We start from the raw sequence: 19,898 nt of genomic DNA, 5'->3' as shown, positions 1-19,898 counted from the left end.
TATAAGCAACCAATTTTAACCAATGAAAAATCGGTAAAATCATGTTACCGTGGGGGGGGGGGGGATTACTTCAGAATGCACATAGAAATCAACACGAAAATATGACCCTAGTCTTCACAAATCCCAGAAATTATCCTTTTGCTTGGAATAAGAAGTTTTCCCACATGTCTGTCCTATTCTAGTTTTATCTCTCACATATGCTTGGAATAAGAAGTTTTCCCACATGTCTGTCCTGTTTTAGTTTTATCTCTCACATTGGCTTGGAATAAGAAGTTTTCCCACATATCTGTCCTGTTCTAGTTCAGTCTCTCACATTGGCTTGGAATAAGAAGTTTTCCCACATGTCTGTCCTGTTCTAGTTTTATCTCCCACATTGGCTTGGAATAAGAAGTTTTCCCACATGTCTGTCCTGTTCTAGTTCAGTCTCCCACATTGGCTTGGAATAAGAAGTTTCCCAACATGTCTGTCCTGTTCTAGTTTTATCTCCCACATTGGCTTGGAATAAGAAGTTTTCCCACATGGCTGTCCTGTTCTAGTTTTATTTCTCACATTGGCTTGGAATAAGAAGTTTTCCCACATGTCTGTCCTGTTCTAGTTTTATCTCCCACATTGGCTTGGAATAAGAAGTTTTCCCACATGTCTGTCCTGTTCTAGTTTTATCTCTCACATTGGCTTGGAATAAGAAGTTTTCCAACATGTCTGTCCTGTTCTAGTTTTATCTCTCACATTGGCTTGGAATAAGAAGTTTTCCCACATGTCTGTCCTGTTCTAGTTTTATCTCCCACATTGGCTTGGAATAAGAAGTTTCCCAACATGTCTGTCCTGTTCTAGTTCAGTCTCTCACATTGGCTTGGAATAAGAAGTTTTCCCACATGTCTGTCCTGTTCTAGTTTTATCTCCCACATTGGCTTGGAATAAGAAGTTTCCCAACAAATCTGTCCTGTTCTAGTTCAGTCTCTCACATTGGCTTGGAATAAGAAGTTTTCCCACATGTCTGTCCTGTTCTAGTTTTATCTCTCACATTGGTTTGGAATAAGAACTTTCCCAACATGTCTGTCCTGTTCTAGTTTTATTTCTCACATTGGCTTGGAATAAGAAGTTTTCCCACATGTCTGTCCTGTTCTAGTTTTATCTCCCACATTGGCTTGGAATAAGAAGTTTTCCCTCGTGTCTGTCCTGTTCTAGTTTTATCTCTCACATTGGCTTGGAATAAGAAGTTCCCCCACATGTTTGTCCTGTTCTAGTTTTATCTCTCACATTGGCTTGGAATAAGAAGTTTTCCCACATGTCTGTCCTGTTCTAGTTCAGTTTCTCACATTGGCTTGGAATAAGAAGTTTTCCCACATGTCTGTCCTGTTCTAGTTTTATCTCCCACATTGGCTTGGAATAAGAAGTTTTCCCACGTGTCTGTCCTGTTCTAGTTTTATCTCCCACATTGGCTTGGAATAAGAACTTTCCCAACACATCTGTCCTGTTCTAGTTTTATCTCTCACATTGGCTTGGAATAAGAAGTTTTCCCACATGTCTGTCCTGTTCTAGTTTTATCTCCCACATTGGCTTGGAATAAGAAGTTTCCCAACATGTCTGTCCTGTTCTAGTTTTATCTCTCACATTGGCTTGGAATAAGAAGTTTTCCCACATGTCTGTCCTGTTCTAGTTTTATCTCTCACATTGGCTTGGAATAAGAAGTTTTCCCACATGTCTGTCCTGTTCTAGTTTTATCTTCTCTGTTACATGTTGAAATAAGAAATTTCCCTACATATCTTCCCCGTTCTAGGTTTATCTCATAATTTAGCCACTACCTCACTTGAGGTGATTGTCTCTGAAGTCTAAGGTCACCATACTCAGTTCCTCCACTTCTTTGCGGCTTGAAGAAAATTGAAAGTTGTCAACTTACTTGAAATTTAGTTAATAAAATATTAGTTTTGGTCGTATTGGAATCTTGTTTTGAGAATAGTGTAGAATGGGGATAATTACACAAGTAGCACATACATGAAGCGATTAAGGTGTGAAATCTGATTTAAAGTGAAGAAAACAAGGTAAATAGCCATTATTACAGAGATGTTTCGTATTGGACGAGGAAATGAATGTGCTTGTGCTGTCCTGGTCTCTGAGGCCTTATGGTTTCTGTCTGCTTCCATGTGTAGAACTGTTGAAAGAAAAGAAATATCTAGCCAAGTCTTGTGTGGGCAAATCAGGTACACACTTGATTGGATAGCTTATTTGCCTGACATCTGGCTGATTGGAATTGGGAGGTGAAAATTGAGTCCAGCTCATCTCTTCATAAAGGGAAAGAAAAAACTTCGGTTAACGCGAATCCTCGTGGTGAAAGCTCGGATTTAATATTGCCTTTTTGTCCCATAACAGTGTAATGTGATTCTGCCCAGATTCCCCCCCCCCCTCCCTCTTCCGTATTGATCAGCCTGGCGGGCTGGCTCTTGTTACACTCACACCGTTAAGAAAGGTCTTCTGCACCTATTCAGCATATCACCATGGCTATTACCAAACCTGTTTTTGCAGTGGTGCAAGGATGTGGTTTTAATTGTTCTGCCAATTTGCTTTATTGGGCCTTATGTCCTCCCGTTTAAGCTTAATTAAGTGGGAATAGTGGTACTTTTTCTTCTGCATATATATATATACTGCCTCACATGGTAAATTATGTGCCCAAATATTGAAGTTATTACTTCAATTAGCCTAATTCCCCTATAAGTTCATCCATAGATATTTTAAGTATATATGTCATACAGGAATGCTGTGGACAGGCTATTTTATATCTTAATATGTCTTAATATACCCCTTTACTTGCCCCTTTTTTAGTTTTTGAAGTCTTATGAATTATGTGTGTGTATTGCATCTAAAATTATACTTTACCCATCAATATTGTTATCGTCGTCACATGACTGCAAAATTGTTAAGTACGACGTTAAACCCGAAGCACTCACTCACTCAATATTGTTAAGGACTTAAGGTACATCTACATGAATTCAATCCTAATTATTTTACCTTTCAACTGCCTTTGCAGCCAATATTTTGAAACATTCTGAGAGTGCTATGGAGTGTAGAGAACTAATTTCATCAATATTTTTATGAAGCTTGCATCTTAATGACCTCTTGAATATGGTATAAAGCACCAATCAAATGAATAAATAAATAAGTCTTTAGCGACACATACAAGTCATTTTAGCTTAATTTTGGTTAATACTTGTATGCTTAAATTCCACTGAAAATACTGATTAGGTGGTTGAAAATGTTGAAGACTTACAGTCCATGTATGTAACATTCATCTGTTACACTTCTGATGTCCGAAAGCGATTAATAATCCTGTGATAGAAAAACACAGATGTTCAATAAGAGTGAAGCTTGGTAAACCTCATCATGAAATGCTTCTGATTACCTTATTTCTTCTAATTTTGAGGACACCTGGTCTGCTGATTTTATATGTAATTGTAGAAAGAATATTTAGTTTGTTTTTTTCTCACATGGTTAGGCCTTCTAATGAACAACATACTCATATCTTTACCTTTCCAAAAGGCTGGTAAAGAAATGCAATATTCTGCCTGCCGTTGTATAAGTGAAATATTCTTGAGTATGGCGTAAAACACCAATGAAATAAATAAATCAAGGGATTTTGCAGATCTTGCCATTCCCACTGTGCTTGTGACATTAGTTTACAGTTGACTGGGCTCTTTACTAACACATGAAGTCCATTGGCTGTCTTTACTAACACATGAAGTCCATTGGCTATCAGTTGATCTCCACCAATATGACTTGCATCTTTGAATGTGGTCTTTGGGTATAAATCTATGAGCACATATGGAGCACAGAGAGTGCTTTATTTCACCCAACTTCTAAAGTGGCTGCAATATTTGTTCTTGTTGCAACCCGTTCTAACCCGGGTGAGTGAAAATGTTATTTACGAACAGCAGTCTCGTGTTAAATGTTCGCGTCAGAAACCTTGTTCTTCTGTGGGATCCACACAAGAGCAGTGATTTAAACACACCCTGTGTCTCCACACTTGGAAAAGTTGATGACTTGCCACCTAGAGGTTGATGATTTACTCTGGGCACAGCAGTTTCCTCCACCCATAAAACCGACTGCTACGGTAAAAACATTTTGGGATGTTTTGGTCCACTTGTGACTTTTAGACTCTATATTGATGCAATGTTCTGTCTTTCTGTTACAACCTCACCAGTGGACGTCACAGAAGGTAATATTGTGCCTCAGTGATCTCTGTCACTCTGTCTACTTGTACGTGTTTAATACTTGTATTTGTACATGTATATGTAAGTTGCTTTGGTGTTTGTCCAACATTTGAAACAAAGATTTTCAGTGTACATGTACAGTGCATGTGGTGTGAGCTAGGCTTTTGGGTAAGGACACTCCCACAAATCTTCCTCTTAGAGCTCACAACAGTTTTTTGTTATGCAACACAGACAGCTTCATTTCTGAAAATGTACCAAGTTAGATGATTAACTATAACATATTGTGAAAGTTGGCTACGCAAGAGTACATGTGATGTACATGTACATCTAGACAATTGCCCTTTTGTGTGATGTTCATGGAAACAGTGCCACCTGGTGTTGGGAAAATAAAATCAATGCTTGAACAAAATTATCCTCTCTGTTTTTAAACACATTTAGTCCTCATTATGCATTTTGATTTATTTTTTTTTATGTCGATTTATTTTTTAATAGCTTTGCTGTTGATATATCAGATGTCTAGTTGTCAACGTCATATTCTTTGCAACCTGTTTGATAAGTTATTTGATCGCATGAACTCTTGTTTCGAGTAAAAAGTTTTCTGTTTGCAGGCTATGCCGCATTCTACTTAGGTAGTGACTTTACATATCTGATTATTAGAGGAAACTGAAAACTTGTATAACTCTGTTGATGATTTGTTTAGTGTTTGCATTAAATGTATAGGCCCTGCATGTGTTCCATTACAATCATGGTGCAAAAAATTGTACCCCTGGGAACAACAGTAATGGTGCCATTTTATCTTCAATATTTTCATTTGTTTTATTTCTTCTTTTCTCTCTCTCACATTTTGCTATGGTTATTTTGATTATCAGGTAAGTGCCCAGTGTAATAATGATGTAAACACTGCTATATTATTGTGATGGTACATGAGGGTACATGATTAACTGGTCACCAGTTCACATCACATTGGCATATTACACAACTGGTGCTTGATGGTACTCATAACAATTACTGCACTGTTTTGATGGTACTCATGACAGTTACTGTGCTGTTTGATGGTACTCAAGACAGTTACTATACTGTTTGATGGTACTCATGACAGTTACTGTGCTGTTTGATGGTACTCATGACAGTTACTGTGCTGTTTGATGGTACTCATGGCAGTTCCTGTGCTGTTTGATGGTACTCATGACAGTTACTGCACTGTTTGATGGTACTCATGGCAGTTACTGCACTGTTTGATGATACTCATGACAGTTACTGTACTGTTTGATGGTACTCATTGCAGTTACTGTACTATTTGATGGTACTCATGACAGTTACTGTACTGTTTGATGGTACTCATGACAGTTACTGTGCTGTTTGATGGTACTCATGACAGTTACTGCACTGTTTGATGGTACTCATGACAGTTACTGTGCTGTTTGATGGTACTCATGACAGTTACTGCACTGTTTGATGGTACTCATGACAGTTACTGTGCTGTTTGATGGTACTCATGACAGTTACTGTGCTGTTTGATGGTACTCATGGCAGTTACTGTGCTGTTTGATGGTACTCATGACAGTTACTGTGCTGTTTGATGGTACTCATGACAGTTGCTGTACTGTTTGATGGTACTCATGACAGTTACTGTATTTTCTTCCATACTTACACATGTACATCTTGTCATTTAATTAAAATTTATCAAAATGGTCTCTTTTGGAATGGATACGTGGATGTACTCATGCAGCTTTTTCTTCTGCATGTATATGAGTTTATCTACATGTTTATGAGTTTGTCTACATGTAGATGAGTTTACATTTAGATGAGTTCATCTAGATGTAGATGAGTTTATGTATATGTAGATGAGTTTATGTACATGTATATGACTTTCTTTGCTGTTGATTGAGACCCTTGTTCATTGGATTATTATTATATTTTTTTTTTTTTTGCCGTGGCCATAGGAAACTTACTATACCTGTTCTGAATTGTTGGTACATCTTATTTTTATACTTAAATCAACATTCAGAAATCCTCGAGATGTATTTTTTGTATTGTACATATACAGTACATTTTTTGTTTAAATCTTATTGCTATGTTGTAAAGTAACATTAAAAATTCTTGTTTATGTGCATATTTGAAAAGCACAGTATTAGCTACCTGAAAATAACACTTTGTTACCCGTAATCTAAATCATTTGAGGTATGAGTTAGGTTTGAACTTGAGCCACATGCACGTGGATGTATTTACAACTACCAGAAGTTTATTATCATTCTGATGGCAAATTGATCTCACCTGCTGATTGTCACTGAAATGCTTGCTTTATACTATGTTTAAGTGAAGAGTAATCTTAGATGACAGTATATAATTTCTACTGTGAAATTATGATGAAAAATCATCAAGTTTCTCAAAATCACTACCTTGTTGTTTTTTTTTTTTCTTGTTTTGTATTTTTGTTTGCTTTTTTTCCCCCCTGTCTCTCTCACTTAGTTCCTGTTTGTGAATATTAATCCTAGTCATGCTTTTTTTCGAATGCCCACTGTACATTGATAGGGTCCAGGTAAGAGATGACTCTGTTATTGTTTTATTTAACTCCCTTGTAAACTCAACCTTATCCATGACCTGGAGAGCGTCATGGTCAAATCCCAACTCTATTGTATCCCTGTAGACAAATACGATATATTCAGTGCCACTCCATGTAGTCTTTGGCAGTTCTCTTGACATCTTAGGCATTCCGTAATAGGTTTTTCTTCAGAATGTTCTTCTTCAACAACCATATTTCCATTCTAGGTGTTTCTTACAGATTTAGTGTCTAACGGATATTGACAATCATAGCGGGAAAGTTTACTGTACGTGCCAGAAATGTGATATGTATTTGTTCTTATTTTTTAGAATTCTATTCAATATGCATTAAGATTAACATAAAGCTGGAACGTGTACTTTCATGCAAGCCAGATTTTAATTTTCTGTGTGGATGTTAAAGGGGAGTAATTAAAACCTCTCTTATCACTTTTGGAAAGCTTTTCTATCAGCAAAATCTAGAATTAACAATTGCTTAGAAGCTAGCAAATTAACAGTGTTGTTAAAATCTGTATGATGCCAATAGTCCATATACACGTAGGTCTGAAGTTATCGTTCCATTACAAGAGGTGTTTATCTCTGTGTTTTTTGGACTTACATGTTTCATGCTATGCTGTTTGTGGGTGGGGGTGCTAACTTTCTGTTTACAGAGTACCGCTGTGTTTCCATGCCTGTGTGATTGAATTTATGACTGCGTATCTGTCCAATAGTATAGATGGGAACTACAAAAATTCACTTAAGCCTTCTCACGGGTGCAGAGCAAATACAGTTAGATGTATTAATGCAGAGAGAAGCTCAGAAAGGATTGTGTCAAATTACATGTAGCTGTTGGAAATGGGAATGTCACAGAGATTAATTCTTTGTTTGTTGTTTTTTTGTTTTTTTTTTCAACCCTTGGAGAAACAAAAACAGCTGTATGTTTGCCATCAGTAGAATAACCTGACAGTGGGTATGCATGTATGTGACTTTAATAGACACTGCAGTCGTGATGCATACATATAGGTAGCCTAGCTCTCATCCTTGACTTCTCTTGGCTTCAATATGCTGGACAGTTCCCTTTTAAAATGGTTCAAAAAGCATAAAGGCGCTCTCCAGCTAATGCATGTACAGAACTTTAAAAGTGCATTGGGCAATCATCCTAAAACAGTTAATCACACATTCATGGAAGCACAGCATAAGAATGGAATGATTGTGGTTTTCCAAGGATGTCTACCTTTACCAGGAAATCTAACTGGTCAAAAACTGTGTTAAGGCATACACAGTATATTTGACTACATTGTACCTGTAATTGAAGGGAAGGATTTTTACCACACATAACCTTCTAATACTGTAAAATATGTGTTTGTTTCATTTGCATGGAATCAGTATTCAGTATGAAAGATTTCTCGGATTTCATCCAAAGACTAATCGATCGTGTAACATATATGTCACTGAATGTTGTCTTTGAATATGTTTGAAAACTCCACTACGTCTGGTCAGTGTATCATGAATTCCGATGTGACACAGGCCTGATATCGATCTCAGGATAAAAACTGAACAGTTCAGGTTCCTTTTTGGTTGTGTGTGTTCATGGTACTTGTTTGTCGTGTGTTTGTTTTGATGAGGGAGGGGGTAGTAATTTGTCGATGTGTGTGTGTTTTATGAGGTCTCACCCCTGTAGGACAAACTCTGATTGGTTGTAAGACACTTTTACAAACTGCCTGACATTTCATCAAGGGATCAGGTCTTTGAGCTATCAAGCTTAGTTAGTACCTGGTGTAAGTGACAGAGTAATTGCAGGTGTTGCCTGTTTCTCTTAATGCCATTCACAGGACCGAGAGTAGAAGACATAAGCACAGTAAGGAGAAAAGAAAGCACAGGAAAAAGTGAGTTTTTTGTTCTATTTTATTTATTTTGTTTTTGAGTTGATGTGCCTCTTCTTCATGAGGCATGGTTGTTTGCACGATTCAGTGTTCATTGAAGACCACTTCTCTTTCAGCATTTATAATACTGTGCAGATCTGCTGGGAAGGTTTGTCAGTAATTTGCTAAAGGTTGGTATTTTTAAAATAAAATGGAATATATGGTGGGAAGCAGTCCAAAATTCCTTACATTTGGCACTCAGAAAAAGTAATTTTATTGATTTATTGAGATCCTTTTTATTTTGAATGTAATTTATGAAAATCTGTTCTAATTTGTTCTAGATCTCATCATGAATCAAGTGAAAAGAAAAGTAAGAGACGGCGGAGAAGAGAGGAATCCTCAAGCTCAGACTCTGACAGTGACTCCAACTCTGGCTCTAACTCTGATGGGTAAGTCATGACTCTGATAGCAATTCCAACTCGAGCTCTAACTCAGAGGGACAATTCATGACTGATAGTGACCAACTCTATCTCATATGGCTAAATAATGACTCTGGCAACGACTCCCAGCTCTTGCTTGAACTCAGATGGGTAAGTCTTGACTTCGAAACCTGTGTGATCTTGACTCACACTCTAGCTTCATTTCAGGTAGGTAAATCATGACTCTGACAATGGCTCTATATCCGATGGGTAAATCATGACTCTGATAATGGCTCTATATCCGAAGTGTAAATCATGACTCTGACAATGGCTCTATATCCAATGTGTAAATCATGACTCTGACAATGGCTCTATATCCGATGGGCAAATCATGACTCTGTGAATGGCTCTATATCCGATGGGCAAATCATGACTCTGACATTGGCTCTATATTCGATGGGTAAATCATGACTCTGACAATGGCTCTATCATATCATGTCAGTTGTACGTGTGATAGTGAGGCTAACTCTGACTCTGACTCATATGGGTTTGCCAGGTCTACATTATTTTGACAGTGACGGTTTCAGTTTTTGAATTAATGTTATGATTTCAGGTCTGCGTCTGACTCCTCCCCAGAGAGAGTGGCACCTGAAGGCGGGAAGTCTGCAGTGCGAGGAAGGGAGACTGAGCGGAATCAGAGAGCACCCTCCTCTGGAGCCTCGGCCAGCCCTTCATCAAAGTATGTGCTCCCATATCACCTGTATAGAGTCATGTTTGTGACTCCAGTTTCAGCCGCCTTAATGTTCTTTTATACATAATGTATAAAATACTGTAACTGTTGAGTCCAGACCAGTTTCAGATGGAAAAGGAATGTTAACAAAATCCAAACAGTATCAAGATTATTTTTGTCCTAGAAGTACATGCAATTGAGAATATACTTTAAGTGAGAAATCTTTCGAAATGGATGTAAGAATTAGACGTAAAATGATTGTTTTATCTGGTTTCACAGAAAGACAAAGTCAGTTCACTCTGGCCAGTCTCCTCCAAAGAATGGTAAAAGGCAAAACTCTCGATCCTTAAGTTACTCGCCGGCTGAGCGACACAGAGCAAGGGAGACAACCCCGCTCAGAGTCCCTTCATCCACTTCTAGACACAGATCTCCATCACCGGTCAAGGACTCCAGGGCAAGGTCAAGGTCAGTCTCTCCTAAGAGAGTGGTCGAGAGAGAACAGAGGTCAAAGGATAAAAGCCATCGCAGGTCGAGGTCAAGAAGCTATTCCCCAGAAAGGTCTGTATAACAAAAAATGTCAATTGTGGATTAGTATCTTAAGACAGAGTCAGGAAACTATTGTTTTAATGTGTAATTTCAAAGAGGCCAAGGTACAGTACAGTATGGCACTAAGGTAAAAAAAAAGTAAATGAAGGAATCTGAAATGTAAATCCCGAGGCTTGAAGCAAAAGCCGGGGAATTTCCTGTTCAGCATTTTCGTGTTGCAGAGATTGTCCATTTAAATTTTAACATATCCATGCGCAGCTTGAAATTAGCATTTAAAGGAATCACATTTTAGGCTTTTGTGGTGTTGAGTTTCAAGCTCCCAGTCATCAAAACTGGCTGTTCACCATTGTGCATGTCATTTTTCTGTGCTCTTTGCAAAAGCAAAGCTGCTCAGCATTGCATCATGCATTTTACAAGGGCCTTCAAAACTGAGAACCAGAGCTCCCGACTTCTACATACTAGTATATAGTCCTTTTACCTTTGTCCTGACTTGTCTGTTTGTATCCCATCTATACACAGGAGCAGGAGTCGATCTCTTTCCTACTCTCCCTCATCCAAGCGCCGCAAACGCTCCAAATCATACTCGCCCGAGAAGCGCCGCAAACGCTCCAAATCATATTCGCCTGAGAAGCGCCGCAAAAGATCCCGATCTCGCAGCCACAGGAGGAGCTACAGCCGGGAGCGATCTCGTAGTGCCAGTCACAGCAAGACTTCGCCCAGGAGCCGAGGGTCGCGCAGCCCATCCATCAGGCGCCGCAGAGGCTCGCCAAGTCACCTGGATAAGAGGAGGATAACCAGGTAGGAAGGCTTGTCTTGGAGAATCCACAGGTGTCACACTTAGCCCAAGTCCTATTTGATGGTGTTTTATAGAGGCAACCCATGGGTGACAGCTGAAACCTGGAGGAGTGATAGTATTTATGAATATACACTAGAAAACATTTTTTATGAATTTTTTATGGTTATAGTTTTTAGTGACCAACTCCACTGATTTATTTATTTATTTGATTGGTGTTTTACACCTTACTAGAGAATATTTCACTTATATGACGGCAGCAAGCATTATGGAGGGAGAAGACCAGCAGATTGCTGTAAGACCTTCACACATATGGCTAGAGAGGAAGCCAGCATAAACTGTACATAAACTCACAGCCACCGCATTGGTGAAATTAAATTTAGGAGTGTGAATCTACGAATGTTCATGTGAATAAAGGAAACATTAAGAACACAGTTGTTGTTGAAGGTCATGTACATGATACAGTATTACAATTTCCTCAACTAAGGCTGTCGGGTAAAATAATTGAGTGTTGTGATTTATAATGGTGAACCTTTTGTTATGCTGTATCATTTACATGTATATGTATTGTTTGTGAATCGTTATAAGGTGTATTTATTGTACCACCTGTGCGCTGCCATTATGGTTGAATTTTTTCACTTTGTTTTTTCACTCGTTGTTTGTTTGGTTGTTTCTGGTCTTCAATTTTTGTTGCCTTTTTTCACGTCTTGTTTTTGTTTATGAGTTTATTTTTATTTTTTGTCTCTTTTCCTGCTCTCTCTACCCCCACTTCACTCGTGACCTTGGTGATAAAGGTCAAGGTCAAGGTCAGTGAACAGAGACAGACGCAGACAGTATTCCCAATCACCACGTCAACGAAGGTCAAGGTCACCAGCTCATTACCGCTCCCGGAGATCTTCCAGAGATCGTTATTGATTTTAAAAAAGCCTGAAAGAAAAAGAAACTCAACATGGTACATTTTTGAAGATTTGAGAGTTTGCTTCCTATTTAATCATGGTGCCATTAACTAGATTTACTAATCTTCCATTTTACAAAGTTACTGACCATTCAGTTACTTACTGCCTAAAAGTAAAAACAACTAACAGGGGAGTTTTGGTTGCTCTTTAACACTGATATGTTCATGATATAGCTGTCATATATTTTCTGAATTTTTGTTGGACTGCATAAAGAGTTGTGTGAGCTTCAGCTGAGATAAACCCAAATCACTTCATCTGCTTCCATGTGGAGCCCTCTGTGTGGGTCTGTTGGTGAGAATCGCCAGAGGCCCATTATAGACCTTTGAAGAAATTGCTAGAAGTAGTTCCGCTTTTGTGATATTTTCTTCATTGTTTTCTTGGGATTTATATGTTATGATTATGCATTGAACAAAAATTTTAATGATGTTTGGAGTCGTCCTCTCATTTATTATTTGTTTGGTTTCATGCCACGAAAGTTTATCGAATGGGCTTGCGCTATTTTGAGGATCGTGCGGGTAAATGTCACATACCAGTCGGTACTTTGATTGCCTGTGGTAGTGTGTGTAGCGAAAAGATTTACACCATGTAAGGTAGCCTACGTTCATGTATTTAATAGCTTCTAATAATATTTAGGCCCACCTTTTGGCAATCGAGTGCTTTGTTAGTCACCGAAATGGTGAAAATAAAGAACGTAGAAGTTATCAGATGGTGGAAATGCCATTTGACCTTGACTCCAGTGCTACAGATAAGGGACGTGCAGGGGTAAATGCGTTGAAAATTAGATGATACTTCTCTAATATTAAAACAAACTGAATTTGCATGACGATATGTGTGTACGCCTAAATTCCTGAAAGATATAGCGAACATGCGAGATTGAAAGCAAACAGCCCTGACAAAATCGAAAGTGGATCACCAAAGTAGTTTACCTGCACAATGCTCTCCACGACGTGTTACTTTTCAGAAACTGAAGGTTACAGCAAAGGCTCATGAACCACTACCCACCATTTGGATTTATCATAACAAGTGCACCATGTTTCGATCCGAAAACGGCAGATGTTCGTGTATACAGAAATGTTTCGACAGGTAAAAAAATAAAAAAAAATTCCCAGTCACGTTAGGCAAGTATCCATAGAATGAAATAATACTGCAACCCCAGCTATCAAAACAAAACAAAAAGGTAAAGTTGTCAGCGAGTGAGTTATTGGAATAAACCCAGGAGGCCTACAGGTTGAGGTGTAATAAATAAATGTAGGCCTATGAGATCAGATTCATTCCTCGTGAAGAGCTGAAATAATTAATTAATTAATTCTAGAATGTTATGACAAGTCATAATTCTGGGCAATCGACATGTAGATGTAGTTGTAGTCCTATACATGTATGTAGGTACAAGAATCTCCGAGGTGGTAGGTCTATGTAGGCCTATACATGTATGCACATGTATGCCTTTCGATTTTCTCTGTCCACTTCACTCAGTCAACTTTACACTGTGCAGGTGTATTGCTGAGGACCCAGAATAGTGAAGTGTTCTCAAAAGTATTTTCAAAAAGTGTGTACTGCGGTAGGTTTATCCAGTGCTTCCTCTCTTGGAAAAGTAGTGAGTACCGCGTTACATCTGAAAATCATCTGTAGCACTGCTTGACCCCTTGGGTTACTGCCCAATAGTTGATCTTCCTAATTGCGCGAATGCCAGCAAACTTATTATACAAAGGTTTTCATTGTCTGTTGAAGAAGTTATCTGTTAATTTGTGGATTGAGCTGTTAATTATGTTTGCTGTATGTGAGGAAAAATTGATCCTGAAACGATCGAACGTTCAGAGATTGTACATGTGTTTTATAATCCTTGCCATAATTGTACTGTTGAGATACAACTATACAATATAAGGGCCAAAACATGTATTACGATATGTTGATTTGATCTGTTGCCACACACCGCAGTGGTACAAATAATGAAGATTTTCATGCTCACACTAACTGAACAAATAGAAATAGTAATGACTTAGTTGCAAAAAAATTTCAGGAAATGTGTACAATCTTACAGTTTATCATAATATGACGTTCTGGTGCAGTGCATTCTCTTTGAGGTCAAGGCAGACAGAATAACTGATAGGCCCTTTGTGGGTGGAGAAGACCAATGAATTGTACCATAAGACAATTGGTCATTAGTTACAAGAAAAATAGAAGAAGAGCAATAGGCCCATTTCACAGCCCTTGGGCTGTATGTTTTTTACATGTGTACTCATGTATCCGTAGTTAAACTCATAGTGGTACAAGTAGGCATTCAAACAGTATGGGAAATGTATACGTGTAGGTAGTATAAAGGGCATGTTATAACAGGCCAAAAGGGTACGTGACTGATCCGAAAGTTGAGACATCAAATCTCAAGTTGTCTCATAGTACATGAATTTTCAAATTGTTGATCAGGGCGTATACATGACCAGATTAATATCCAGGCCAACTTGTTTGTTCAATAATTAAATTACATTTGTATGTATAAAGGAGACTTTTTTTTTTTTAATAGCGAAGGGTGGGAGCACCATCTTGTGGGATATTTACATGTGCTAGATCCTAGTTTTTGTGAAAGAGGCGAGGTACATTTTGTGAATGCTTGCAAAAACTGGTGTTGCTTGTATAGGACGGCTCACAAACATGATCACATCATCACTACTAACTTTAGTTTTGTCAGCTTGACATTATTTTCCGTCCCAGGGTGACCGGTGCTTGGTAACTAAAATGACATTTCTACTGGCAGGATTGTGCTTCTCTAATGGTTGTGGATTTTGGTTGAATTTTTTTGTTTTCAATATGGTGTGTAAATATTGTCTTGCATTTAACTACTGCATGCATAGCTTTTGCAAATAGAATCCATATTATACAATTCTTGCAGAAACTTACGTGACCTGTATTTTAGTAAGAATTGGGGTTTTTGACTTCATTCACATTTGTGACTAAGAACTTTTTAACATGGGGATGATGTTATTTGGTTTTCATGCTGCCTTGTATGTACTAACATACGAACTGTAACATGTGGATATTATGTTCTTCTGTTCTACTAGTTGAGTGGATGAAATGTATTTTAAAGATTTTTAATGTATTCTATAAAATTCAGGAAAAATTCTTCCGACAAATTATGCAAATTTTAACTACCTTGTTGGGATTGTTGGTATGTGTCAAGGTACTTGTGCTGTAATTCTTTTTGAATATAATTGTCATTTAATATCCAAACGCTTAATAACACCAGTGAAATGTAAGATTATTAGTAATAAATATGGGAAACAAATTCAGGAGCAAATTTGTCTCAGAAAGAATTAGTGTTTCCTAGCAGATAATACTGTTTACCACTTACATTCTTAGATCTGTACAATGAAAACAGTTAGCTGATTGGTAACTCTTTATTTTGCCATATGTTTCATCTTCTACCTATTAATTACATATTTTATATTTATATAAAAGTACCTGAGTATATGCATGTGCCTAATCTCACCCTTCTGTCTTTTGTTTCAGTGCTCGAAAACGCCCCGTGCCCTATTATCGCCCCACTCCCCCGTCACCCAGTTCCCTGAGCAGCGGGTCATATGGAGGGTCACGCTCCCCAAGCAGGCCACGATTTCACAGCCGCAGTCGCAGCCGTACTCGCAACAGAAGCTGGAGTTATGACATCTACAGTCGCCGGTGAACATGACAGTGCCATGAACACATAAACCATTAAAGGGTCATTTGCAAATGTTCACATGATATTATTACTACACCCGTTGCTGTATTGGACCAGCGCTGGTAATGTGATGACAGCCCCTTAGTGCAAAAATGTCATGAATGTGCTTCATATAGTTCGGTAAATGTCACTTGATCAGACACAGTTGAAATCATCATTTGTTTTTGCTACTGTAAGACTGGTCACTTGTAAATGATGCTGAGTATCACTAAACTCTGCACCTAGAGCAGCTTGAAATGTTGACAGCATCCATACCAGATTAGATACTTTTTGGGGACTTTTGGAACCTTTCAAAAACCCGAACTGTTGGTATGGATTTATGTTGTTTGGTTGCTATTGAAAAATTTTGAAGACCAATTTTGAAGCCATTCTAGGAAACTAGTAGTTTTGGACATCATGATCATGTGACATGGATTCAGCATGGCGGTTGTGTTGTCATGGCAACTGTTCTATTGTGATGAGATTTTCCTGTGCTTTCACTCCATGAAGGAGGAGATAATTAATATATTACTCTTTTGTTTATCACAAACATTGTAAGAACGTGTTGTAAATTTTATATAAAGTTTGTAAAAGGATAGGATACATGTATGCAGTGTTTCTGGCCTTTTGTTTGTTTTGAGGAAGCCAAGCTTCCAACTGAACAACTCTTATATACAGTTTCTCTGCTATAGTTCTTCTGTTCTGCTCACAGAAGTTATGTCCCCTTGGATTTGAGATTATGTTCTTTTGCCATTTACTTCCGAGCTTAACCTGAATATGGTATTTGAATTTTTTTGTACATGTAGGTATTTAATTTTCACTAAGACTTCAAACTTCAAATTCTCTCCTCTTTGACAAGATTAAAACTACAGGCATATTTAACTATTGACAGTCAGTAAGCAGTTGGAATATAACCTTAATTTCATCCCCAAGTTAAGATGGTTTTATGTGTATGTTTTAACCGCGAAAAAATGTTGTCCAGATTATTGTTCAGAACCAAAACATACATGTACCATAAAAACTGTAACACAGTGTTAGTGATAGCGGGGAATTCTTTATACAGTCACCTGGGATTGAAATCTAAGCTTTGTAGATAAGTGCATGTAACAGGTAAATGTTCCTCCGCAATCGCCTTTATTGACGTCAGTTATCTCAGTGTCAGTTTCATGTCAGTTTCACTCACCATGCAGTGGTTTGCCAACTTATTGTATTCATTGCAACTGCTGAAGAAATGCATTATACTACAGGTATATAGATCTTTGCCAATATCAAAAATCCTTACAATTGTATGATAGTTGCCCTCACAACCTTCAGTAAATCTGTTGTAAAATATACTTGAGTGTGGCATTATAACACCAATCAATCAAGCAAGCAATCAGTTTACATCACTTTGATTTGCTGTTCTGCTTGGCAGGGAGTTTTTCCAATCCTTAACTTGCAATCCTGTGTACAAGGTGATAAGGATGACACAGGCGCTCTGGTCAGGAAATCACGATCTAATTGTTACACTACCTCATATGAGTTTATCACTTTGCTGGATTCGTGTTTCAAAGGTCATTTTTTTCACGTCCATATCTTGTAGTCTCTGCAAGATGACAGAATTCTGTGGTCTAGAGTTTGTGATCAGATTGTTGGAATTCTTTCATTTAACAAGAGTATGTTAAAGTTTCATGCAAGTTATTGAATATTTCAAACTCATCGATCTTCATACTTTGTACCTGAATCTCACAATCTGTTACTGTTGGCCCAAGGGTAGGAGATGAGCACATGTTGTTGTTGTTTCTTTTTTGCTCTGTTTTTTTTCTTTTGTCATTGTAAATATATTTTTGATGATATTCCTTATGATTATCAGTTTGAACTGTAACACAGTTTGTTATTAGTTATGTCATCATTCATATTAAGTACATGTAACATCTATCATTGCACAAGTATAGCATATTTGACAGCGACACCATATCTGGCTACAGAGTCCTGGGTACTAGCTATTCCACAAGGTCATCTTAAGCTAGTAAAGTTGATTAAAACTGTCATAACTACACGTTACGGTTTGCCAATGGTAGTTACAAAGAACTTCAACTACAATCACTTTGTGGAACAGGCAGCACTTTAACAAAACATTGTAAGTCAGTTTTTCGTAAATATGTCATCTTATGTTGCTGTAGCCAAGATGTCTTTTATGAAGAAAGCTACAGATATAAAAAAATATGATTTACAAAGTTTTGGGAAAGTAGCTCCCAGGTTCCTGATCTGTTGGGCTAATATATGATCTGCAATGACCTTATTTTTTAGTGTCCTGTAACTGATCCAGATACGTTATAAGGAACATATTTGTTTTTTCCCTGTCCAGTATTTGCTTATATTATTTGGAAAATGTACTTTTTTTCAGAAAAGGTAGTCTTACCCTTAAACATCTTAAAAAAGGGTAACTTTCCACTAAACATTTTTGAATTGATAACCTTTCTCTAATCTTTAAAATACATAACTTTTCAGTAATCATTCAAGTGTAAAAAATAAAAATAAAAAGTGATCTATTTTATTAATCTGAGAAGAGCATTGGTTGCTTAAGATAAAGATGCATTTGTAATTAGTGTACCCCAGAACATGTGTAATGAGGAAAATTTGTCATAAGTTGATTGTTATTTTTATCATATTAATAAGACCTGTGTACATTTTTTGTGAGAGTTTCTATGTACTAGAACATCTTGGAGGTTAATTTTTTTGTAAAAAGAATGTCTGTTTTATGTTACAGGTCTTAACATTGTTTTAATGGCAGTTGATATATCATACATGTGCATGTCAGTAACACTGTAATGTCTAATTGGTACAGTATTCCAGGCTCTTGTACATTGTGTTGGATTTTAGCAGCATGTGTCAATCACAAACTCAGCTCTGTGTTTGTATGAATATATTCCACAAGGGGGGAAATTTAAGTTAACACATATACAACTGGCAAATTTAACCCATCCTGTAATGAATTAACACTTTCCAGTTTTCCTTGTGATGAAAAAATGCGTTTGGCAAAGGTGAAAGGTTAAATAATTCCCGTGCCTCACTGTTAATGCACTGGGTTGCAATACACTGGCTATACCAAAGGTCATGCATTTGTGGACTAAGGAAAGATATTTCTTTGAGTTTTTCAAAAGGTTTAAAAATCAGTATTGCCTGTGTATGAGCACCTGTTCCCTCGCTTATCCCGTGGTATTGTTCACTTTTGGACTTTTACCATATCTGCTGAAATGTATTCAGAATCAGTCAGTTCATGTATTCTAGTTTTATGCTCAAACATACAAATTTACTAGTATTCAGTTCTTCTTTTTGTATAGGTATATTCAGCTTTTGTTGTACTTTTCTCTTTTCTGCGTTTTATCGTATAACTTTAAGACACCCTTTTTTATTTAGATTTCATATCATTTGTTTCATCAAAGTATTAAGTAAAACTGTCATCTTGGTACTAAGAGATACATTTGTCTGTATGCACAAACTATGTACAGTTCCTACAGTTGACTATTAAAAACTGTTTATTCACTTGTACTTAATATCAAAAAAGGCTACTCAAGTATCCAGAATAGAATTTTGATTGATTTCATTGAATTGTTAGCTCTTCTTGCAGGTTGTTCATTTGGAGACTAAGTTGAGGGGGGTATTAAGGGCAAAAAAATATACAGTAAGTCTTGAGAAGACTGCATGTAAAAGCTGATAACTTTCACTGTCAAGTTAAACTTGAGTTTAGAATTGGACAGGAGCTGGAAAATGTTGCTAATTCGCATTGGGTGTTCTGTTCTGTGCAACGGCTCAATGTAAATCTAATCTGAGGTGGCCTGTACTTCATTCTATGCATACGTTGTTTAGTCGAGTCCCATTCACAGCTTGTGCGTTATGTGTCATCCAGGAACAGACCAAAGCCTTGTTGGAGACCATTCTTACTGTTGTGACCAAGGTTTATGATTACATCTTCATGTATTATATAGCCTGTGACCCGTCATTGTGTATAGCCAAATAAGTCATGGAATAAATACAAATTGATACGATAAACGCTTGAAAAACTTGTTTTTTGTTTTTAACCTTCAGCTAAAATTGGGGTGGGGGGGATGGACATTAGTCCCTCTAGCCACACATCCGACGAGTTCTTTGCAAACCTCGTCAGCCAGTTTTACCAAACTTATA

General features: G+C 37.4%; 1 protein-coding gene across 2 annotated transcripts in view; it reads left to right on the top strand.

Annotated features, from left to right (window-relative positions):
* The window catches only part of LOC135476154 (serine/arginine repetitive matrix protein 2-like), a 68,926-nt gene extending 49,162 nt beyond the window's left edge, over positions 1-19,764 (top strand). The window contains exons 7-13 of one of the 2 annotated variants that reach the window (XM_064756078.1): positions 8,573-8,626; positions 8,944-9,051; positions 9,635-9,760; positions 10,031-10,309; positions 10,817-11,095; positions 11,885-12,042; positions 15,548-15,687. In XM_064756078.1, coding sequence (XP_064612148.1) covers positions 8,573-8,626; positions 8,944-9,051; positions 9,635-9,760; positions 10,031-10,309; positions 10,817-11,095; positions 11,885-12,005 — 967 coding nt within the window. In that variant the 3' untranslated portion in view covers positions 12,006-12,042; positions 15,548-15,687. Of the gene's footprint in view, positions 1-8,572; positions 8,627-8,943; positions 9,052-9,634; positions 9,761-10,030; positions 10,310-10,816; positions 11,096-11,884; positions 12,043-15,547 lie in introns of both variants that reach the window. The other variant, XM_064756077.1, reaches the window with a different exon arrangement.
* The last annotated feature ends 134 nt before the right edge of the window (positions 19,765-19,898 follow it).

Source organism: Liolophura sinensis, chromosome 10, assembly GCF_032854445.1.
Source record: "Liolophura sinensis isolate JHLJ2023 chromosome 10, CUHK_Ljap_v2, whole genome shotgun sequence".
Classification (NCBI taxonomy): Eukaryota; Metazoa; Mollusca; class Polyplacophora; order Chitonida; family Chitonidae; genus Liolophura; species Liolophura sinensis.
Note: the sequence above shows the minus strand (reverse complement) of the source record. Positions and strands in the feature narration are given on the sequence as shown.